The sequence below is a fragment of the Colletotrichum costaricense genome, assembly GCF_030867565.1.
Source record: "Colletotrichum costaricense strain IMI 309622 chromosome Unknown Scaffold_18.1, whole genome shotgun sequence".
In the NCBI taxonomy this organism is placed as follows: domain Eukaryota; kingdom Fungi; phylum Ascomycota; class Sordariomycetes; order Glomerellales; family Glomerellaceae; genus Colletotrichum; species Colletotrichum costaricense.
The window spans coordinates 604,248-627,612 of record NW_026848247.1 but is presented as its reverse complement, the minus strand read 5'-3'; the positions used below and the strand labels follow the sequence as shown (position 1 = coordinate 627,612).

The window sequence follows — 23,365 nt, the reverse complement described above, 5'->3', positions numbered from 1 at the left end:
TGTTTTGGTATCGTGTGTTCTACTAAGTGGTGAGAGTCTAGATAGTGTGCAGGTACGGCTTGGGAATGTTCTGTCGAGGCGAGGCGTGTCATGATGCCGCTCCCGCTACCGCACTTGCAGTCAGTCGAGTTACGGAGCGGATTCCGTTCATGAGAGAGAGAGAGAGTGGTGCTGGCGCATCAGAGTCTAGCGTGTCTGCTATGTCTGTGTGGTGCGAAGGTAAGGTACCTTGCCTGGAGGTGTATGCAGGTTGTCGAGGGGAGTGATTTTTGAGTGGATGGATGATGGATGAACACCCACCCCCCCCTCTCTTTCTTAGTCTCTACCTTACCTACCAGCCAGTGGGCAGTGGCCCAGGGCCACTAGCACTCTTTCCAGTTCCGTACCCATGTGTGATCCCGGCCTGAGGCCTCAAGTTTGGTGGGTGCCTTGGGCTTAACGGGGAAAGAGAGAGGCACTGAAGTACCTACGTAAGGTACCTACTTCGTATCTAGGGTACCTTACTTTCTACCCTGTAGTCCTGGGAGAGTGAGGCAAAGATGGAAGGGATGGAGACATGGTCCAGGTACGGATTTCATGTACCGGTACAGGATTTGCATGTATCCCGAAGGCCCATCTCAAGCGGCCGTTTCCTGTTCCTGACTCGCTGAGAACCCATGTCTTTTCATGTCTTCCAAAAGGGCTCCATATGTGTCTGTCCTTGTGCTTGATCCCGCTTTTCTTTGCGATGGGCTTCCAGTAACAGATGCTCACTGTTGCTATCGCCGACTTCTCGAAAGTCGGTTTCTGCGATCAGACGCCAGGGAGCTTGTCCTGGGTACCTTGAGCTATCCATCAGTCTGCTGCTCTAGCTTCTCTACTTGGGGCTTGGGGCCATTGGACATGCCACCCCGGATCACAAGTCGAGTCTGCGGCGACGTCTGAGGCTACCAGTATCCGTACCTAGACTCACTACCTTACCTTACCTTACCTTACCTTACGGTCGACCATTCAACACACACCCACCCTCGAGAGAGATTCCCTATTGACACCTCTGACCTCACCTCTTAATCCGCGTCGATCACCGCGGGGCTAGTTCTTCTCAATCTTCGAACCGTTTACCTCGCCCTTCCTCCGTACCATACTGGCACCCATCCGTACCTTACCTTGCCTTCCTCCCCTTGGCTCACCAAACTCGTTTTCTCCTCTCCGTCTCAGTAGACGGTCATCCCCCCAGTTCTTCTTCACCGTTCCCAATTCTCAACCCGTGCAAAGGAAGACGACAAAAAAAAAAAGACTTTGCCGGCTTGGTCACTTTCTCCCAAACCTAACCCCCTTCTTCGATCAAACAAACTTGGTCCAGTCTTCATCACTCCCACCAAAGACGCGCGCTACTTTCCTCTACCAGACCAGACCATCTATCCGTTGTCTTCCCCGTCGTTCATGCGGCTGCGAACCGCCGAGCCGGCTCAGAAAAACGCATTCTCATAAAGTACGTATTCTATCCAGAGCGCACATCCCATTTCATCTGAATCCCGAAGCCCCTCTTTGCTTGGTCTGGTACTTGCCGTTGTCCCACACCCCAAAAGCTCGGTCTCCTTCAATGTCATCGAGATCCGTCCTCCATATGGCAGCCACCAACTTGGTATATCCACGCCATGCGTGCCACACGCCTTCCTCTTCTGCAATTACTTATCATCAACGCCCCAAGCAGACGTAGAATTCGCCCAGCAATCGAATACTTTCGGAATTACTTCAACAACATCGCTCTTGGATCGACTTGCTCAGTATCGAAAACGACGAGAAAACGATCATCGCCGACCGACACTCAGTATTCGATACAGACGCCGCCTGTCGCTGCCCATCCGCCGCGACTCGATTGAGAAGAAAGCCTTCGATGATTATTGGTTGACCGCAACGCAAAAGGAAGTGTTTCGACTTCGAGCGACGGAAATCGAGACGTAGCGAATCGAGTCGACGACTGAATGAAAGAGTTTGGGTTTCGAGAAGGATTTGAACGAAAAGCGGCAAACAGTGAAAGCCAATTCTTTGGAGATCACTTTCGACGTAGAAGAAGTTCGCAAACCATCGCCCTACCGTCCCGTAACAACAGCACCATCGAGTTGACGTAACTTGATATACGCCACTCAGATAAACCATGGCGCAAGGACTGGATGGAATCTTTGCAGAGCTAGGCATCTCGCAGTACCTAGACATCTTTCTCGAGCAAGGATTCGATACGTGGGAGACGATTTTGGACATTACTGAGTCTGACCTGTGAGTAAACCATGGCTATTGCCACGCCACATACTCGAGACTAACGAGGATAATTTTGCAGCGACGCACTTGGAGTCAAGTTAGGACACCGACGTGTAAGTGCTTGACGTCCATTCGCAACCCCTACAAGCCCTAACACAAGGCAGAAATTGCAGAGACGCATCGCCAACTCTCGTGGCCTTGCCCCGGATGCATCACTAGTTTCGCCCACAAGAGCAAGCGCAGAAGAGCCAAAGCCCGAGACACAACGACCTGATCAACCCCGCCTCGAGGTCAAGGAGGGACCCGTCGCCACGAAACGAAAGTATAGGCGTCACCCCAAGGTTTGTAACTCTCATGCAGATGTACACTCGTACCTGGGCGTAGCTAACCAACGTAGCCTGATGAAAATGCCCCTGAGAGACCTCCTTCGGCCTATGTCCTTTTTTCAAACAGTATGTTATGGATTCCACCCTGCTTTGAGATGATGGAACATATCTGATCAATCTCGCAGAGATGCGTGATGACCTCAAAGGTCGGAACTTGACATTTACCGAGATAGCCAAGCTTGTGGGAGAGCACTGGCAAAACTTAACTCCCGGCGAGAAGGAGCCATACGAAACTTCCGCATTGAAAGCCAAGGAGAAATACAACCACGACTTGGCTGAGTATAAGAAGACGACAGAGTATAGGAAATACAACCTGTACTTACAAGATTTCAAGGCACGGCAAGCCTCCGCAAATCAAGGTGCGTGGAGGTTTGTCGCTTCGAGTGGCCGCCAAGCTGACCCTGATCCAGCAAAAGAGTCGTCGAAACGTCAGAAGCTTGATTCGGGGGTTCGTCTGCAAAACGGAGGAAGCGCAAGTGCCACACCTGGGAGTCTCAGTAGCACGGGGAGTGGTACAGAGTCTCACCAGGGAAGCGAACCTCCTCCTAATCGCAAACAGCGTGTGGGTTCTGTGGTGTCGGTATCTGAATCGCAATACTCGACGGCCGTGCCGACCCCAATTTCCCATCATCATCATCCCCCCAATGATGATTCGGTACACTCTCCTGCCAGTGTACAATTCGATCGTGAGAGCTTGCACTCCACAAGTCCCCGTACCTCGCAGACTCGGAACCACCGCCCAACATGGACGGAAGCCCCAGCCAAAACGGAGCCAGTCACACTTCCGCATCTTCCTTCCCTCTCGGATGTGTTCAACAATGGACGAGGACTGAACGGGGTTTCAAGGTCTCCTGAGGCAAATGGCTTTGGGGGCTTCGCGCCTCCGACACACCCTGGTCCCTCCGCACCGCCATCATTGAAGCACGAATATTCTTCCGCGGGAAGCATTTCATCCTCTGGATCTGGACTGTCGTATCCCCGAACACCTAGTGAATCTTCGCTACCGATTCACGCCTTATTATCGAACAAGACCTTGCCGGGACCTCCTTTCGAGTTGCAACCATCACCGTTCTCGACGGTGCCGCCTTCCGGACCACAACCGCTCCAGGATTCAAAGTTGCCCTATGCAGGGCAGCCTCAAGCTCCGATGGGAGCGACGAATGGTACTCACGGTCAAACCAAGCAAGGCTTTCCGCAGAGGCTAATGAGGTTTCAAGGTTACCAATCACCACCTGCCTTATTGAGATTCCAGTCCACCTCGTCAACGGGGACTGATGGATCGAACGTGTCGCAAGCATTATCGGGTGCTTCTTCTGCAACGTCGCTCGGTATTCAGGAGAGGAGCGATCCGAAGCTCGACGGCATGAGCGCGTTGGTGCGGGCGGGCGAGATCGTGAACCGTCGTGTTCAATAAGCGGATGCGAGTTTTGACATATGGCCGGCAATCATCGTTCTCCATCCACTCTATGGATTTACAAACTGTTGACGTCGGCCCCGAGTACAGTCTCGTGCGTTTGATTGTTGTTTTATTCGGTTGTTTGTTTCGTCGTCGTTGATGGCATCAGCGTTTCGCTCAAGTCTAGCCTGGTTGGCTGAGGTCGGTCTGTTTGATTACTTGAATACCCTCATGGATTGGCATCGTTTGGAGATCTTGTTCGAGGTGGCGCAACTGGACAGTCATGGCGTTTTTTTTTTGTCCCGTTGGACGTGGCATTTGTTTGTCGTCCAAATGGCGTTGTAAGCTGCGTCGCGTGGCCAGACGATGGGTAACTTTTGGATATAGGTTGTTGGTGGGTACTGCATGATACAAAAGCTCTCTGGTCGCTCGAGGAACCAAAAAACTATATCAACTGTATGAACAACGACATGCAGTCTCAATTGAACGAATTCATTAAGATGAACTTATGGATAAATGAAGAGAGAAATCGGAATGTAGGGGTTCAAGAGGGAAAACATAGCAGAGCAAGGCCGGGAGGTTATGACGTCAACCACAATAGGACCCTTCCTCCGCGGTCCTGCCTCGCGTTTCTGACGGGATCATCACGGGCGTTACCCTTTCCTGAGGGGAAGATGCTCAGGAACAAGCCAATACTTTTCTGCCGTTGGCACTAAAGCACTGCGTAAGGTAAGGTAGGCAAAATGAAGGGTCTTGGTCCAATCTGAGGGCGCCTGCATGGTTGAGCACCTTCATGTTGACCACTCATTGGCGGTGTTGGCACAAAGTACCCTGAGCGCACCGGTCAACGTCATAATTCTGTCAGGATTTCGGGGTCCTGGCCTGATTTTCGATTTTTCCAAGAGGGTCCCCTCCCCGGTCTTGGCGGATTTGGTTGGCTGGCGGGCGGTGTTGGTTGGTTGGGGGTCCTATTTTATCGTTATTTTTTCGTTTCTTCCCTCCACGTCCCTCCTGACAGTCGTGCGCCTCACTTGTTTTTTTTTTTTTTGCTGAACTCAGAGGACCCCTGTTTACCGGAAAACGAAACTAAACCCGTTTGTTGCTCCGCCTGGTGGTGCCCCTGCCTTGGACTCTAGTGATACTACCCCTGCTTGGGGTGCGCGTTCCGCGTTCATCGGGACACGAGTAAGGTGATGTCTGTTGATCCGGAAGCAGGTTCAAAGTATGGGAAGTTGCAATGTCTCGTGATTGTTGCAGGATGATTCAGGCGTCTAGGTAGTGAACGTCAAACCTGTCTTCATTTTCCTTGATTTTGCTTCGTTTTGCCTGACAATCTATCCTCAATGGGGTTTTGGTGAGTGGAGTGGTTGTGATGATCTTGTAAAATTGTTTTTCATCGATAGCGAATGGATCGAACCAGCGTCGGAAATCGAGCAGGAAGAGTAAACGAGGTAAGGTGAGATCAAAATGCGCTGCATAGCAGAGTCTTTTGCACAAATTAGATGCGGGCTTCTGTGTGGGATCGTTAAGAGCAGGTTTGCATCTCCGATCCTCTTAAAGGAAAACAAAACAGCGTTCAGTTTTGGCAGGCTGTTATTTGGCAACCGGTTGGCTCGTTGTTTCAACACAACTATGCGATTTCCAGCAATATCTTCTCATAGACGACATCAGCAGTCTATAAAGACAATTCACTTCTCATCACTTGATCACGTATGTTCTATGAAGAATACGCGAGAAGAGATTCTGGCTTCGAGACAGTGGCCTTTCGTTTGAGCAATGAGCTTAGAAAAGGACAAGTGAACCGAGGTCATGCGGATGATTTGTTGGCTCATCTGGGAGTAACAGTAGCGCTCGATGTTTGTGATGGTTACGTCCCATGCGACAAGTCTGACGACACCGCTCGTCTGTTGAAAGATTCATATACGTTCCAAAGCGTCAGAATCAACCACATTTGCTGCGTCTGAGTCTTAGTCAAATCACGAGGTTAATTATTAAATCAGCCGAAGCCGTCGGCTAAAGATGACGATATAATTAGCGAATCGGCGGGCGAAATAGTATTTGCGGCTAGGCCTTAGAAGCGAACACGAGGCAGCGTTCTTCTGTCACAACTTCAAGTGAGAAGAGAGCCGCTCCAACCAAATGATTGTCGTCTCTGCAAGAGGGAGGGTACCCATGAGCGATCCTGTATGGAAGGAGATTCTGCGTTCGTAGACTCTTACAAATAGTGCGGGTTGCTCGCCTGCAGCGAATCCGTCATCCACTGTCGTGAGTCTGTTGCCGCTCGGTAACTCGCTCGTGATGGGTGCTATGTGTCAAACGCATACTATCGGCCAAGTATTCAGTCTGTTCTATCCATAGAGACCAAATCTTCCATCGCCGCTGTCCGCATACAGACACTAAACGGCGCTGCATCCGCCCTTGCCATCTGATTATTTTCTCCCTACAGTGCCCACTGCGCTCGCCCAAACCCGTCCGACCGTTCTGCTGCTCATCGTCCCTTCAGATTTGCATGAAGCCCCAAAACAAGTCAGGCGCAGGAACCAAAAATCCAGGGTCTTCATTCACTATTGAGATCCGAAACCATAGCGTACCAAGTACGGGGGGGATGAGCGGGACCCTGAAAAATCACGCCAAAACGGGCACGAGCATTTTTCTTCACCCTCAAAACGGAGACTTGCTCCGTTCGTGGCCTTGCCTTACCTTGCCTTCCTTAGCTCCCGTCCGTTCGTTTTCAACGGTCAAGCTAAGGGGAATTAAGACGATGAATAAAAAAATAATCATGCTTACCTTAATTATGCATATCACCGCCCGGCGTGTCGTTTCTGAAGAGGAAAAAGAAAAAAGCACTGACACGAGAAAAAGCAATAGATAACCAAGGTAAGGTAGGAAAAAAAGGTCCCTCGTTGAGAAGTCGTTGGCATTGTTCTCTTTGATCCATTACATAAGACGTCTACGTCCGTCGTCACACAGCCTCCCTTTTCCCAAGCTCAAGCCGCGCCCTCAAGTACGGATACAGAAGAAGGTATAGAGAACGAAGCTCTCAAAATGGAATGTTTCCGCCCAGTGTTCATTATGAGACGTAAAGGTTTACCCAACCCACTTTGCCAGAAAAATCAAACGTGCCGTCGTTCAACAAAAAACCACAGAAACGCCGATGCCTCGACGTGTAAACACAGGATTCCGCCACACCCTTATCCCTCCATTTTTCGCTTCCTCTCCTTGGGTTACAAGAGTACAGTCGCTGCCTTATTCTCCTCCCACGATCTCGGCTGTCCAATCCTTGCGGATGTTCAGCTCCGTGAGCTCGGGTGTCTTCTCGATGACGAGACCCTTCTCGTTGGCGAGATGCAGCAGACTGATGAAACAGAAACTCGTGGAGATATCCTCCATCATGGCCTTGGGGTAAACCGAGCCCAGGCCGTTCATGACCTCGGTGAACTTGAGTTCGGTATCCTTGGCGGGTGGCTCTACCGGTGGCGCTGGGGCATCAGGTGAAGAAAGTCTTGTGGAATCCTGGTGGTCGGTCAGCAGTAATTCATTCCCTGATGGGAAGTGTGACCGAGAGACTCGACTTACGGCGTCCAGGCCCTCAAGACCCATGCCCTTCCAGATCTCCTCCTTCAAGCGCCTCACATCCACCTTCTTGGCAACACGTGCGAACTGCACATAATCCGGCCGCATGCGACGTGTTTGCGTGACCAGAGTCGTGCCAAAAGCGCCGGTCAGAACATTGGTGGTTGCGTCGCCGCCAAGCAAAGCCGTCATGCCAAGAGCTTCCGTAGCTCCGACGTCGCCTTCGGCGCCGGGCGACAGGTGCTCCCGGGCATCCGCAAACTCGTCGTCGTCGTCATCCAAGCCACCGGCAAACGGCAAGGCATCGTCTTGGAAGAAGTTTGCGTCGTAGTCTCCCTCCGGCAGCGGCTCGTCCTCGCTCTTGACGGGCGCCTTCTGGTTTGCCCAGAACGCCTCGTCCATCTCTCCTTCTGGGACGTCCCTGTCTTGTCCGGCATTGCCAAACATACCGCCTCTGTTTCCGAGGATTCGCCTCCTGCCGAGGCGTGCCTTGGGCTTGAGGAAGAGGTTGAGAAGTGATTTCGAGTTGAAGTGCTTATCATCAGGCAATAAATTGCGAGATTTCGACTTCCAGTCCTTCTTGGGCATGGAGACGGCAGAGTTGCTTGATGCCTGGGTGTACAAGACGTCGGCCAAGGCTTGGTCGAGGGGCGCTGAGAAGTCAATCTCAAAAGGCTCCTTCTCCTTGCGCACCCTGGCAGGACCGACAGGCTTGTTGACGTCCTTGATCTTTCGAATTCTCCAGTGCTCAGCACTTGACCAGTTCTTCTGCAGCGCTTGATCGAAATATCCGAGAATGTCTTCGTGCATCTTGTCGGCGCTCTTAGCGTGGGACATGGATACGACGAAATCTCCATTGTCTGGGTCCATCATCTCGACTCCGTCACCGTCGCCAGCTTCCTCGCCTAGGCCAGCATCGTAGACCCGCATTTGGGGCTCAAGAGCGGCTTCCCTGGCCCAAGCCTCACCACCCTCACCAAATGCCACGTCGGCGCCAAGCTCGAAGCCACCCAGTCCAAGATCGTCGTCGTCGAAGCCAGCAGCGTTGTCGCCGTCAATGAACATGCCAGAGTTGTCACCCAGCGAGTCGGGGTTCTTGTCCTTGTCTTGATCACCTCTCCAATCTTCCGGGGCTCTGAGGAAAGGAATATCCATGGAACCAGACGGGTCGCCGAGGTCAAAGTTCTTCAATGATGGACAGACATCAAGCTCGTCGAGACGACCAAGATCGGAGAAGAACTTGGCACCGAGAGCTCCTAGGTCGATTTCAACATCTTCGACGTTCTCCTCCTGCTCGGGCTCCTCTTGTGCTACCGAAGCATCCTGCATCTCTGTGTTATCATCGTCCTCATCGTCGGCGTCTTCGTTCTTCTTTCGGGTCTTTGAGGTGTGTGCGTCACCAACTTCGTCACTGCTGTCGAAAACAATGCGTCCTTGGGCATCAATCATGAGGTGGTTCAACAGTAAGCCCTTGGCGCCACCTTCATCGAAGTCTGCGGAGGTTTTCTTGAAAAGGGGGTCCACGGCGAATTCTAACTCAAACTTCTTGAGTTGAAGCGAGGAAAAGTTTGGTGCTAGGGTCGCCTCGGAGGATCGTTGCGTCTGCGCACAAGTCAGCCTACCATCACAGCCAACATGCGTTTTGCACATACCTTGCGCTTCGGCTTCTTCCTGACGTTGCCGTCTTCGTCGACTTCCTCCTCGCTCTCTTCACCCTCCACTTCGTCACCCTCCTTGCCCTTCTTCTTGTTGTTGCTGTCCGCGAGACCACTCAGTAGCTTGCCGGTTTCGGTTGCGACACTGTCGACTCTGCTTGTGTAAATCTTGACACAGCCATCCAGCGTACAGCTGGCTTTCTGGAAGTTGACTCCGTCACCTTCCTTGAGAAGTGACATATCGTGGAAGTAGTCGATCAAGGCGAAGTTCCAAGAGTTGTTTGCGTTGATCTTGTTATCTGTGGCCATCTTCATCCACTCCTCAAAGTTGGCAAGAATCGGGACTCGTTTCATAGGCGTGACCGCGCTTCCGCTGACTACAAAGCCTTCATCGTCATCGTCGTCGACAACCTGTCTGCTGCCTCGGCTGCCACGGGCGTGCGGTGTCTTGGGGTTCGAGCCTGGTGTGTCATTTTCGATATCTTCTAAGCTGTTGTTATTCCTGCGCAGAGGAGTTGCAGCGGCCGCCTTTAGTTCGTTGCGCTGGCGCTCATGAAATGCATGGCGAGAATGCGCACGTCGCGCCTTTTCTTCAGCATCATCGTTGAGAGGGATTCTGCGCATTGTTTAGTTTCGTTGCTATGCAAAGTCGGTAAACGGGGGCTGCTGTCGCAAACGTACTTGACTGGTGAATTTTTGAAGGGCGATGTGTTCATCGACCCGGAAGTCGCTCTGACACTGCCTGCGCGGCTGTTTGCACGCGGTACTTGGGCCACTCGAGGCATCTTTTCTGTGCGTGTTGTTGGCGCTGAGGTTGTCGTCAAATTGTTGACTGTTTGCTGCATGTGTGCTGTAATGCTGTAGTGGGTGACCGAGCCTTGTGTTTACTTTCCCCACCAAAAGCACGTCCCTGGGCGACGCGAAACAACAATAAAGAGGTTTTCTGCCTCGAATATTAGGTGTCAAGTTTATCCTTCCGGGTCGGATGGGGCGGGGAAGCTGAAAATCCCGTTTCGTCCAAACATCAGATTGGATCGGCCCTTCGCGGCCCCCTCGTTATCGGCACGTGATGCAAGATCGCTATCTGCCGAGGACTATGGAACTCTTCTCTTGCAGTTGCCGTTGCAAGCAGCCCCCCTCTCTTGGAGTTGCCGCTCCGTTGACGCACAGCCACGTCGGAGGGGGGTTTCCCACGCAGACACGAGCAGATACTTGGCGCAATCAGGGCACTGCCTGCGGTTTCCAGCCTGGTGGTGGCCAAGAAGCTTGCGTCGCTCATAGTTCCTGAAGGAGGCTGGGCAGGTTTTCCCGGGCTGCCTCCCTCGGACGGTAGAACCCCATGAGTCGTACATGAAGGTGAGAAGCGCTTGCATTTGCTGTTCAGCTCAAACCCGCTGCAGCCCTCTTTTTTGTATAGCAAACTCCATTGAGAGACATCTGTTCCTCCTTGTCCAGCGGAACGAGCGGCTTCACGGCCACGCCAACGCGACAGCGCGGTCTCTGCCATGGCTTCGGATGAGCCAATTACAATCAGCTTTTGACGTCAGACATGCCAACGTCCTCCAAGATCCGAGGGGGCGCCCTTCGCTTGCGGCCTTTCTACGCGACCGTATTCTTAATATGTCTTTTGGCATCCTGGTCCATCTTGACCAAGGCTACCCAACGACAGCTCCAACTGCAAGACGCCTCATTCTCACTCTCATCCTCACCCCTCGCCAAACGATCCGAGTTCACCGAGTGCCGAGATGTCCACCGCGCCGATGATCAGTGTGCCTTTGTCAAGGCTCACTGCGCCGAGGACGAGGCTGGCCTCCTCTCCTACCTGACGCTGTATTATTGCGACCTTGGCAAGGCTCAGTGGTTGGCCTTCATTATCCTGGTCTGCTGGCTCGGCTTGCTCTTCACCACTATTGGCATCGCCGCCAGCGACTTCTTCAGCGTTAATCTCAGCACAATCTCTGCCATCCTCGGCCTCAGCGAGAGTTTGGCTGGCGTCACCTTCCTCGCCTTTGGCAATGGCTCACCCGACGTCTTCAGTACTTTTGCAGCCATGGGCTCCAATAGCGCCAGCATGGCTGTTGGAGAGCTGATCGGTGCTGCAAGCTTCATCACCGCCGTCGTTGCCGGGTCCATGGCTTTGGTTCGCGAGTTTAAAGTTGGCAGGAAGACGTACGTCAGGGATCTCTCTTTCTTCATCGTGGCTGTCTGCTTCACCATGGTGTTCCTGGCAGATGGCCACCTGCATTTATGGGAATGCATAACGATGGTCTGTTACTACATCTTCTACGTGGTTACCGTTGTCACATGGCATTGGTACTCAACAAGGCGGAGCCAGCGGCGGGTCCGGGAAGCAGCCGCACGAGGTCATGTCTACGGGACGGTGGGGCATCTCAGTGACGAGCTGGCACCGGAACCATACCGGGATGATCCCGACGATGAGAACCGGCACGTCACCTCCGCAGCCGCTTCCAGTGCTGGAGACATCAACGCATTGGAAGCTGGCCCTAGGATCGAAGTTGATGGTCAAGGAGAGAGTGACGAGGAGGCGGAAGACAGCGATCATGGGCGGCACGTCGTCGCAGAGATGGCCAGCAGCATGCGAGTGTTGCGTCCTAGAGGCAGAAGGCGCAACACACTCACGCCTATTCGTCCCAGTCTAGTCGGCGCTCTCGAATTCCGATCTGCTCTGGCTCAATTGCAGAAGGAAAGCAACCACAGGATGAGACCGATGCATGGACGGGCCTACTCAGTCAACCACCTCGGGGGACAAAGTGAAACGAATACAGTGGGAGGGCCGCCATCCGACTCAGGAAGATACACGATAGGTGCCGTTGAGGAATATGGCCAGAACAGGAATCGGGCCTTGTCCTCTGGCGATATCCCCGGATCTATTAACAGTCGTGACCATTCGCCATCGCCGTGGCGCTTCCCAACACCCGCAGACCCGATCCAACAGATAAAGGCCCAAGAGGGCAGAAACCGAAGTCTGTCACCAGCTTACAAAATCGGTGGTAACTTGGCACCTCCTCCAGTCGACGCCGTACCACAAAGACAGGACAGTGGGGGGAGCGAACCGTTGGAGGCTCGGCCATCACCTGGTCAACTTTCCCTCCAAATACCAAGTCGGCGTGGCAGCATGAGCGTCGGATCTTCGCCTGCATCGCCCTTCCCTGGTTACACCGAATCGCCTCTTGTTTTAACGCCTGCTGCTCAGACCGAACCGACCGAGTTTTTTGCGCCGCCTGGACCGGCGCGCCTCGAAGTGCCATTTGCGCCTTATGAGATGGCCAACCCCAAACCTGTAAGGTGGTGGCCATACGCCATTCTGCCTCCGCCGCACATCTTTTGGGCAACGTTGTTCCCGACTCTGCTAGGATGGAAGCAGAAAAGCCACTGGGACAGATTTGTCAGTGCTATATCTGTACCAAGCATCTTGCTCTTGGTGTTGACACTTCCGGTTGTCGAAAATGAGAGTGCGGATGATTCATCCGACGAGACTGCCGTGGATCCCATGATGCGAGACCACTCCCACTGCGACGCTCCAGTGCCTGCCGACGCCTACGAAGACAATGAGGGAGAGACGGAGTGGCAGCGCTTTAGACGGGCTACTCTGTCGCACTCTCGTGGGCAGTCACTTGATCACTCTCCCAAGGGCTCTCCAGCACTTATTGCTATCGATTCTCCGAGTGGTGCGCGTGTGGCAACTGAAATACCTACGAGTCACCCACAAGCCATAAAACCCGCCAAGCCGTTGCCTTCGGAGAGCAGTCTAGCTCCTGTAGACGAGTCGGGACATTGGAACAGATGGCTCGTCGCGATCCAGCTCTTCACCGGGCCTTTGTTCGCCGTCATCATTCTCTGGGCAAACATGAAGGAAGACTTCCAACAACCCTACAAGGTCCTTGTCAGACTCATCCTGTATACACTCCTAGGATCCACAATTCTTCTCGGCTTCCTTCTCCTATCGACCAGTCCTGATAAGAAGCCAAAGTACCATTTCTTGCTTTGCTTCATGGGTTTCATCATTGCCATCGCCTGGATTTCTACCATCGCCGGAGAAGTCGTCGGTGTCTTGAAAGCAGTCGGCGTCATTTTCGGCATATCAGAAGCCCTCCTGGGCCTGACCATCTTCGCAGCGGGCAACAGTGTGGGCGATCTAATTGCCGATATAACCGTTGCCCGGCTCGGTTTCCCCGTCATGGCATTGTAAGTCTTCACCTACCTATCCATCCACATACCGATGACAGCCATGCTAACTACTTTTAGGTCTGCGTGCTTTGGTGGGCCAATGCTCAATATCCTGCTCGGTATAGGAATCGGCGGCGTCTACATGATGGTCCAGGCCGCCAACCACCGACATAAGAAACACCCAGACAAGCCATTCAAGTACCATTCGTACAACATTCAGATTGGAGGCACGTTGATGATCTCGGCCATCACGCTACTCATCACACTGCTTGGCCTCCTCATCATCGTACCTATGAACAAGTGGGTGATGTCACGGAAGATCGGTTACGGTCTCATTGTATTGTGGATGATCAGCACCATCGTCAACGTTGTTGTCGAGCTGACCGGAGTGTGGACTGACGTGTCCTATTCCCTATCTTTCTAACGGTACATTTCTCCCTTTTGACTGCTGGCACACGTACAGACTGTATGAATATTGCGTTATTGCATTGCGCCGTATGAGTATACCCAAGCATAGCGTGCGACGAGAAGAATAAACGAAAACTCTCTGTCTTTCCACTTATAGACAGTCCTTACCTCCTGAGTACAAAAAGAGGAAACACGAATCTACATATACATTAGTTTATAAAAATAAATAACACAGATGCTAGCGTCCCTCTTACACAAGCATCTCGGTTGGCTTGATACCTCATTGGCTTCTTTAACGTGTCAAAGTCTCGTGATGTGTTGGTGATGGTTGCCGTTTCATCTAGCGAACAGCTTTTTCTACGAACGAGGTTGAAGGCACTCAGGCACGGTCCTACGTTGCAGACGTTAATTACCATCTGATGTGTTTCTGTCTTCCTTTCCGTACGTGCACCACCAGACCCCTTGTGAGCGAAAGGGCATCAGTAACCGAAGTTGTGACGTGCCCCAACCAACGTATTGAGACGAACATTATGGAATGCCAACTACGCAATGTGCAGCGTTGCGATGCCAAGACTTAAAGCAAACGCTTCATCTGGTGTTGATCTCTCCTTTCTGTTTCTAGAGCTCAGCACAGCTCAGCACAGCTCCGTGTGTGCAAGTACATGTACGTCTGAGTGTGGTTGCCAAGACATGTCATTGTGTACACCTTTTTGTGTTTTGGCCAACTTATGCCCTTCCACGAGGGGGGAACGGCGCGTCACTTTGGTGACTGACAATATTGGATCATTGACAAACGATAAGAGCAGTAGCAAAGTATAAAATGAGATTTGAATGACCGAGCAAAGGCTCTTCCTGGTGTGAGGTTATTCCAGTTCATGCCAACCTTGGTTATAACAAGCCACGCAAAACAAATCACACTCAACTCGGATTTCACTTGCCCTACCAGTTTCTACCTCACTACCTACCCAAAAAGGTTGAGAAATTCAGACACCCAACATGGGAGGCTTTGACAAACTCACAGACTTGGCCCAGCAACTCGCCGGCAAAGACCAAGGCAAGAAGGATCAACAACAGCAGCAGCGGGATTCGTCAATTCCTCAGACAACGACAACGACTACCACGAACGGTCAGGACCGGGCGGATGTCGGGTCAGCCGTCAAAAAGGCCTTTGCTGGATTCCAGGCGGATCAAGCTGGCGGCAAGGGACCTGATTACACCGAGATTGGGGATGTTGCGCATAGGGCTTTCACGGCTTATAACCACGGCGGTGGTGGTGAGGAGGGAAAGAAGGATCTTGCTAAGATTGAGAAGGACCTCGCTACTAGGTTTGGCGGCGGTGATGGTGAGAAGATGGAGGAGGGGAAGTTGGGAGGGACTGATGGTAAGTTAGAGGCTGGGGAGGGGACTGGTGAGGTTGAAGGTGAAGGTGAAGGGCAAGGTGAAGGGAAGCAGACCAAAGTCCAACGTGATGATGGTCTGGCCGTTTCGAGGTCAAATGCGAGGGATACCACTGAGGGCGAGACGCTCCCTGAAGGGGAATCCGACTCTTCTACTGAGAAGAAGGGATTCGGCTCTCACACCAAGCGAGAGGCCGGTGACGGTACCGGATTCGAGAAGGGGGGTTTGCGTGAAGATGAGGATGTCTTTAATAGTAGTGAGGGCAAGACCGACATCACTAGAAGCGGCGAGACGACGACCTCTGGGCAAGGTAAGTTTGGTCCCTCGATTGACGTCCTCACTCTGAGTTACTTTATTCAACTGATGCTGGCCATGAAATAGGACTCGGTCGTCGGGCACAGCAGCCTGTGGGCGGTACCGGTGACGAAGAAGAGACTCTTGGGAATCAGCCGGTCAAGAGATGGATTGAGTGAGGCGGCAACATCTTGCAGGGGAAATTGTCAAAAACGTCCTACTTGTGCCGAAGGTGTTTACGATTGACCTCCAGGACTTTCGCTGGCTCGAACGTCTAAGATGAGAGAGTGACTCACTCACATATTATTGCTGCTAGCCGGACTGTTTCGAAACAGAGGCGCAGCATGATCGTCACTGGGTAAGGGTGGTAGTTGATTATTTCGCGTAGTTGTCGGATTGCGTGTTAGCTTAGAAACATTGAAGAGAGATATCTGTCCTCTAGCAACCAGTGAGTAATGGTAGATTGGTCGTGTAATTGATGCAAGATTTGCACCGACGTCAAGGCACCCAAGGTACTAAGGTGAAGGTCACCAAGTCGGAGCCGGGGACGGCTCCACCCTCGAGCCCCGGAGCACGCATCCCTGCCGGGGGGCCGCCGCAAGGGGCAGTATTCCCAGCCCGTTCCAGGTCCCATCACAAGCCCACGATCCTCCGTCGCCTAGCGTATTTTCTTAGTGCCCTCCTAGTCCGCTGTAAATTGCAATCTATCGTTCCTTGCGCCTCATAGTGATCTGCTCAGGGAACCTAACTTCCAGGTTCGCAGAGGCCACGATGTCTACATCTCCCCCCCGGTATTACCACGTTCCTGGCGGAAACAAAACAACTCGTCATCTCAGCACTGCCCCAATACCCGGCGTAGATGATCCAGCGGGCGAGTTTCAGACGTGATCACTTGAATGGCGTATCTCATCTCGTTTCAATGCCAATGCCTTCGTATCGTTGCCGTTTGCACATAGGGGTCAGAGGCAAGCTGTCCACAGCTCGGTGTAATAATAGCGAAGTTGATGAGGTAGACAAGGACAGATCATCAAGAGATGGGCAATCAAGAGATCTGGCAAGTTGGAAGATGTGATTGTGTCCGGTCAGCAGACAATTGCGAATCTATTGTCAAATCATACCTGCCAATGCTCGTGGTAAACATTGAAGGAAGATACAGCTTCAGGAAAAGTTATAAATCAAGTTCGACATCGCACTGATTCGAACCCGATGTTCTTGGTTCTTCGCACCTGCAGCTCAAAGCCCACCCAACTGCCCACTCCGTACTACACCTTACACAAGGCCCAGACCCAGACCCATTAGAGGGGGACCCTTGAACCGCAACAAGCACCAGTGCACCACAGTACCTCACTTGCCCCGCCATCCAAAAAGCAACCCCGCGCCGCGCCTGCCACATCCCGAAAAGGAGAGCTTCCTTTCCTGCACGATTGACCGCCCTCCCTTTGCTCAACTTTCCCATTGGACTTTTCCCCATCCCTCCTCCCATCCCTCGAAGCGCGAAATTCTCACGACAAAGCTTCTTTCCTCAAAGCTTCACCACCAAACGCAATACCGAAATTGAACCTGCATTGTGCCAGCATTCACAAGAACAAACACCGTCACGATGGCTACCTCTCTCCCCAGCTACCCTCCCCTCACGGAGCGCCCTCTGAAGAACACCATCTGCCTCTTTGACGTCGACGGCACCCTCACTCCCGCTCGTCTGGTAAGCTCCTCTTCTAAAATCAGATTTTAAATACCTCCGGCCTCCTCCCAGCTCTACTCCTTCCCATAGAAATTGCTCGTCGCATTACACCAGGAAATCCCATCCAAGCTAACACCTCCTTCCCCCCCTTCCTCCAGGCCGCCTCCCCCGAGATCCTCGACCTCCTCGCCCGCCTCCGCCAAAAGTGCGCCATCGGCTTCGTCGGCGGCTCCGACTACTCCAAGCAGCAAGAGCAGCTCGGCAACGCCACCACCCCCGTCACCACCCTCTTCGACTTCTGCTTCTCCGAGAACGGCCTGACGGCCTACAAGCTCGGCCAGCCCCTCGCCTCCAACAGCTTCATAAAGTACATTGGCGAGGACCAGTACAAGGAGCTCGTCCGCTTCGCCCTCCACCACATCGCCGACCTCGACATCCCCATCAAGCGCGGCACCTTTATCGAGTTCCGCAACGGCATGGTCAACATCTCCCCCATCGGCCGCAACGCCTCCAACGAGGAGCGCCAGGCCTTCGAGGCCTACGACAAGATCCACAACGTCCGCCGCGACTTCGTCGCCAAGCTCCGCGAGAAGTTTGGCCACCTGGGCCTGACGTTCAGCATCGGCGGCCAGATCTCGTTCGACGTCTTCCCCACCGGCTGGGACAAGACGTACTGCCTCCAGCACCTCGAGAGGGAGGCGGAGAAGGAGGGCGGCGTCAAGTACGAGCAGATTCACTTCTTTGGCGACAAGACGGCCGAGGGCGGAAACGACTACGAGATTTACGTCGACGAGCGCACCATTGGTCACTCTGTTACCGGCCCCGAGGATACCATTCGCATCCTCAAGGAGACGTTTGACTTGTGAACCGCGGCGGAGAGGAGTAGGCTCTGAGAGGGAATCTTACAAATGGACTTGCAAGCCGGAATGAATGAACCTAGCTTGACCAGCGAATGAAGCCGACGAAAATGGGGTTGAGATGTCATGGGGCCAGCTTTCTAGACTTTGTGGTCGTGGGCTGTGGCCTTGGGGAACAACAGACCTGCGACATGCCGAGAGCGGCCATAACAGGCCCGCGTTCGAGACTTGAATTTTCAGTAGAGCAGCAAATGGAAATGAAGTACAATGATCACTCAAAATAGTAGATGATGGCAAAAGTCACAATGTCGCGTACGAGCTGCGAGAATCAATGTTGTAGATTTGAAGTATATCATCAGGTCGTCAAGCTACCGCTGTATACCTTGGGGATGGGGTTGCTAGAGAGAAAGGCAGAGAGATATTAAAGTAAATCCAAGAAAAAATGACAACACCATCGCCATCACCATCACCATCACCATCACCGTCCACACCCACCCACCTCTTCTTTACCTCCCAAACTCCAAATGGGGCACAATCACCGGCCCATACTTTGTCGGCGCCGTAAACGCACCATCACCCTGCACGACAAAATCCACCGCCAAACTCAACTTTTGCAACCCCTGTTGCTGCTGCTGCTGCTGCTGTCCTCCGTTGACGATGCTACCCGCATACTGCGACCCGCCGACACCACCAGGACCACCGGCGACGGTCTCTGGGTCATACGCCACGACGGCGACGTAGTTCCTGCGTCCCATGAGCTTCTTGAGCTCGCGCGCGGAGCCCGAGGCGTCGGTGTGGAAAATCTCCATCATGTCCTCCTTGGAATCGGACACCTCGTGATTGGACTTGTGGCCGTTTTGCGGCACGTAGAGGCTCTTGTTGTTGTGGAGGAGCTTGAGGATGTAGTTGCTCGCGGGCTGGGCTACGATGGGGGAGGTGATTACTTGGTACATTGTCTTGTGGTCGCTCGGGTGGGTTGGGTCGTGGACCAGGCCTGCTCCTGCGCAGTTGACGTCTGCGTGGCATTTGTCAGTGGGTTGGGACAAACATGAGAAAAGAAGAGTCGTTGGGTTCGGAAACTCACCTCCTGACAAGAAAGTCATGCGAATGCCCTTTTGCTGGGAGATGCCTTGGAGCGTGCGGATAAAGTACGTCCTCTCCAGGTCCTTGGACTCGTGCGTCCACATGTCCTTGAGGATCTCGGCAATGTCAATCTCGCCAAACTGGTTCAGGACGTTGCCCATGAGACCAGACTTGCCGACTGCCTTCTTCACCTGCGTGAATCCCTGCGCGACAACGTCCTTACCGCCAACGACGCCGGCCACGGAGCTCGTAACCTTACCGAGGATGTTGTACGAGGTATTGACAACCTTTTTGCCCGTCGCGACGGCGCCTGCCAAGCTCTCGACCGCCTCGAGGCGCGGGTACAGCAGCGGCACGGAGACCATCCAGATGCAGTGCTGTACGCTGGGAGGCAGCGTCGCGACCTTGGGGAATATGCCCTGGTAGGTCGGCCCGGCCATGACGCGGGCTTGGTTCCTCTCGGAGCGGCAGTCTGGTCCGACGACGCAGACGGCTGGACCGAGGTACTTGACAAAGTGCCACCCTTGGCCGGTGATTGTAAAGAGGTCCATGTCGTTACTGACGTTGCGGAGGATCTCTACCGTGGTGTGATGCTGGAAGAGAAGGTACATTTCGACGGCAATGCGACCTACGTTTTTGAACATTTGGGACCCTTGCATGTACTCGGGATACGAGCCATAGCCGTCGAAACTGGGCCAGGTCAGTTGTTTCACATATCACAAGGTACAAAACTGCACTTACATGTCATGGTCGTCAATCTGCAAAACATGCGGAATCTGAGCAAAGGCCTCTCGTAGGTAAGGCTGGTCAAAGTGGCTGGTATAGTAATGGAAGTAGGCGTGCGAGACGTCCTCCTCGTGGCGCGCGGTCCATTGCGCGTTCTTCCTGTTGTCTCTGCCGCTCATCGCCAACCACTGCTTCAGCAGGGGCACCTCTTTCCATAGTCTGTCACCGTAAATTTGGTTGCCCATTCCGAGCTGAACGTGGAAGCCGCCGCAGTCGACGTTCTTTTGAAGCACGTCCTTCCACATGAAGCCCACGCCACCGAGTTTGGAGCGCTCGGCCTGAGATGTTGAGGCGGCAAAGTCATTGTTCGAGTGAGCGATGAACCTCCAGCCGACTTCATGGCGGCCGGCAATGACAAACTCGTATCTCGTGCATCCCAGATGAGAAGTGACTGCGTACGTCCATCTCTCGGTCCCGCTCTCACTCATGGGCAGCTCAATATCGTACTTGTAAAACGTCCAGCGCTGATGAGTGAAGATATTGTGCGGCACCAACTGTCGCGGGTTAGGTGAAAGGTCGTTGCTCGGGTGAATGTGAATGGTCGGGGGCTGCGGTGCGTCCGTCACGATCATGATGCTACCCAGCCATGTCCCCTTTTCAAAGTCCATGTTGCAGTAGCGGAGATACGGTCCAAAGTACACACCATTCGTGGGCTGGATCCTGTACATGTCAACACCGGCGCTTGGAGGTGGTCCAGAAAATCCAGCAGTTGTAGGCGTTTGGGACGCAGCAACACTCATGATGCTCTCGGCATAGCCCGGTGTCTGAGGGGGAAACATTGGAGAGGCCATGGCCTGCTTGCCAAACATGGGCGATGCGAGCGGGTTGCCGTACGTCGACGCCGTAGGAGACAAGGGAGCTGCCTCGTGTGTAATAGGATTGGGCCCCTTGGGGAACTCCCATTGCGTCGCCTGAGAAGCCAGATGAATATAATAGTACTGTCCCGAGTTCTGGTCCAGGTGGGCGATCCAGCCCTCGGGTAGCGGTGGCGGCGAAGAAGGGCCAGCGCCTTGGAAGGAAGGAGGTGCTTGTACAGTCTGTGTGACAGGGGCATTCTGTGCTTGGGATGACGAGGGCTGTCCGTTTTGCTCTGGCCTCGGGTCGTTGGCAAAGGCGGGGTGGCCTTGCAACGAAGGTGACGCGAGCCCGGCTGCTGCAGGGCCGACAGTCGCGGGCTTCTTCGGGGGCGACTGAGCAGCAGAGGCCGTGGACACGGACGGCGTTGAATCTGCCCTTTGCTGAGTGGGCCGTTGCTTCTCGGCTGGGTAAGATGGGTTGCCTGAAGGCGTGACACTCGAGTAGGCTGGCGGGGGATCGTTCAAGCCTAGTCGCTGATAATCCTGCTCTAGAACGCTGACTTGCAGGTTCGTCTGTTCCCCTTGGTTCTCTGCTTGTTGAGGGGGAGGACTGAAGGTAGGTTGCGTAGGACTCGTAACTGGGTTCATGCCCTGGTATACTGTGGGCGGACCATGAGGTTGGTTCTCTGGGTTCTCCGTGGGAGTCCATGGCCGCGCGGGTGGTGGTGCTCCTCCATACTGCGCCAATCTCTGGGAAGCTGCAGCGCTCTGTGCCTGTTGCGCCTGCAGGCTGGTCAGTGTCGCCGTGCCCGAGATGCCAGAGGCGGCATATCGCGCCTCGATACCGCCGCCCGGGATGACCCCTGGTTCAACGATTGGGGTCTCTGGCGGGGGTGGGGATCCTCGGCTGGCGCGGGTTGTGGAGGTTGAAGCTGTCGAGGCGAACCTGTTCACGCTGTTCTGGCCGGGCATCTCGAGATGATCAGCGCTCTGAGCACTCTGAGGTGGTGGCCGGGCCTGGTACTGGCTCTGGCTCTGGGCGGGCGGCGTAGAACTGGATGCGCCACCCGGTGGCGGGTAGTAGGGCTTCTTGGTGTAAGACGGGTAGTTTGTAGTCGAAGCAGCCGGTCGCTGAGGTTGCGGCGCCGTCAGGGGCTTCGCGAAAAGGCCGCCGTCGTCGCCAGCCGGGCTCTGAGGAGATGTGGCGCCCAAGGGCCTCGGACCGGTGCCGCGTCGCTCGGCGAGGGTAGGACTCTTGGTCTCTACGGGGCTGGTCGCATTGAAGCGCGGGGTAGTATCATTGTAGTCGGAGCCAAATCGCTTCGGGGCGGTGATGGTGGGTTTGGTAGGTTTTCCAGGTCGAAGATCCTCCTCGTCGGGATACGGCAGAGGGGCAGCTGAGCTCGAGGCGCCTGGTGGTAGAGGGAAGGTCGGCTTCGATGTGAAGGAGGAGGAGCCAGAGGCGGACGGAGGCGCGGGGTACTTGAAGCGGTCGTTGGCGGGGTTGGGACTCTGAGGTTTGAATATTCTCAAGGGTTCAACGGTCGGGCTATCGCAGTCTTCTTCGGCGGGCTTGTGAAGGAACAGTTCGGCATCGGGAAGGCCGCGACTGCGCTCCATGATGGGCGGCGATGTGGTATCGTCGAATCTGGCCAAAGATAGATATGTACGGATATCTGGGGGCCGGCCGACTTGCGCAGGTACGCGGATGCTTGATGCGGGATGCGAATGACGCACTGCGAGAGCTCAAGTCTGCAGGTCAGGGGGAGCAAAAAGTTATTTATAGGAGCTGTCGAAGGTCGAGGTTTCGTGCCTATCGTTGGATGCTTGAGAGGATCGCAGCTGCTGATGAGGGGTGGTGGGGTCCAGGTTCGAGTCTCACGGGAGAGGTCGCAGATATGGCCGGCCGGTTGTTAGGCCCGTCAGATGGATGAAACGGCTGCGGCACGGAAACAAAACCAGTGTATTTTCCAAACGTGTGTATTTCAAGAGAAAAAAAAGGTCAGAAGCCGAGAACTATCAACCAGAGGGGAGAGCGCGTCCAGGACGAAGAATAAGAACGTGCCAGATAGGACGACAGGAGCAGGAGGGAAGCAAGCAAGCGCCAGGTAGGGTTTGGGTCTGGCAGCGGGAAGCATTGGGCAAAGTGCAAAGCGGCAGCATAAGGTAGGGACATGGGGCCAGGATGGGGATGGGATGGGACCGGGAACCAGGGGGGGAGGCGCTCGCCAGCGGCAGAGAAGAGAGAGAGGGGTGGGAAACTTGGATATTCCTCAAGGCATAGGCAGGCCGCACCGCCGCACACAGACTGTAGACACCACCACCTCACACGGGAGGGCGTGGCCGGGCTGGCATGGCATTTGCAGGGAATGGGCGAGATGGGTCTCGTCGCCGCCTCGGTGGCCTCCTCGACGATGAGAGTGAGCCAGCTGCCCAGGAGTGTCGAGAGAAACAAGTGGTTGAGTTTGCAGTCCCAGGCAGTGGTGACCAGTGACCAGTGACCAGGAGCCAAAGAGCCTGAACAACGTCGATGTATGGAGCCCTGCATGGTGGCATCTTGTTCTACTGCGTAGCGAAGCTTCATGATTGGCTGTGTATCGTGGGCGCTTAGAGAATGGTGCAGCA

General features: G+C 54.0%; 7 protein-coding genes across 7 annotated transcripts; 5 read left to right on the top strand and 2 right to left on the bottom strand.

The window, feature by feature from the left end:
* Nucleotides 1-666: 666 nt before the first annotated feature.
* On the top strand, nt 667-924 carry CCOS01_13761 (uncharacterized protein; the record flags this gene model as incomplete). The annotated part of the gene is made up of 1 exon (XM_060461906.1): nt 667-924. The coding sequence occupies one exon, from the start codon at nt 667-669 to the stop codon at nt 922-924; it is 258 nt and encodes an 85-aa protein (XP_060307626.1).
* Nucleotides 925-2,137: 1,213 nt separating this feature from the next.
* CCOS01_13760 (HMG box protein) lies at nt 2,138-4,038 on the top strand (the record flags this gene model as incomplete). The annotated part of the gene is made up of 5 exons (XM_060461905.1): nt 2,138-2,256; nt 2,318-2,351; nt 2,403-2,579; nt 2,636-2,690; nt 2,750-4,038. 5 exons carry the CDS (start codon nt 2,138-2,140, stop codon nt 4,036-4,038), a joined length of 1,674 nt encoding a protein of 557 aa, XP_060307625.1.
* A 3,228-nt stretch (nt 4,039-7,266) lies between these two features.
* On the bottom strand, nt 7,267-10,033 carry CCOS01_13759 (barren protein; the record flags this gene model as incomplete). The annotated part of the gene is made up of 4 exons (XM_060461904.1): nt 7,267-7,533; nt 7,597-9,195; nt 9,246-9,864; nt 9,930-10,033. The coding sequence occupies 4 exons, from the start codon at nt 10,031-10,033 to the stop codon at nt 7,267-7,269; spliced, it is 2,589 nt and encodes an 862-aa protein (XP_060307624.1).
* Nucleotides 10,034-10,797: 764 nt separating this feature from the next.
* On the top strand, nt 10,798-13,860 carry CCOS01_13758 (sodium/calcium exchanger protein; the record flags this gene model as incomplete). Its single annotated transcript, XM_060461903.1, has 2 exons — nt 10,798-13,454; nt 13,515-13,860. The coding sequence occupies 2 exons, from the start codon at nt 10,798-10,800 to the stop codon at nt 13,858-13,860; spliced, it is 3,003 nt and encodes a 1,000-aa protein (XP_060307623.1).
* A 980-nt stretch (nt 13,861-14,840) lies between these two features.
* CCOS01_13757 (uncharacterized protein) lies at nt 14,841-15,715 on the top strand (the record flags this gene model as incomplete). The annotated part of the gene is made up of 2 exons (XM_060461902.1): nt 14,841-15,552; nt 15,624-15,715. The coding sequence occupies 2 exons, from the start codon at nt 14,841-14,843 to the stop codon at nt 15,713-15,715; spliced, it is 804 nt and encodes a 267-aa protein (XP_060307622.1).
* Nucleotides 15,716-17,136: 1,421 nt separating this feature from the next.
* CCOS01_13756 (phosphomannomutase) lies at nt 17,137-18,083 on the top strand (the record flags this gene model as incomplete). The annotated part of the gene is made up of 2 exons (XM_060461901.1): nt 17,137-17,238; nt 17,376-18,083. 2 exons carry the CDS (start codon nt 17,137-17,139, stop codon nt 18,081-18,083), a joined length of 810 nt encoding a protein of 269 aa, XP_060307621.1.
* A 497-nt stretch (nt 18,084-18,580) lies between these two features.
* Nucleotides 18,581-23,324, bottom strand: CCOS01_13755 (WW domain-containing protein; the record flags this gene model as incomplete). Its single annotated transcript, XM_060461900.1, has 4 exons — nt 18,581-19,089; nt 19,159-19,847; nt 19,899-22,388; nt 23,065-23,324. 4 exons carry the CDS (start codon nt 23,322-23,324, stop codon nt 18,581-18,583), a joined length of 3,948 nt encoding a protein of 1,315 aa, XP_060307620.1.
* Between the last annotated feature and the right edge of the window lie 41 nt (nt 23,325-23,365).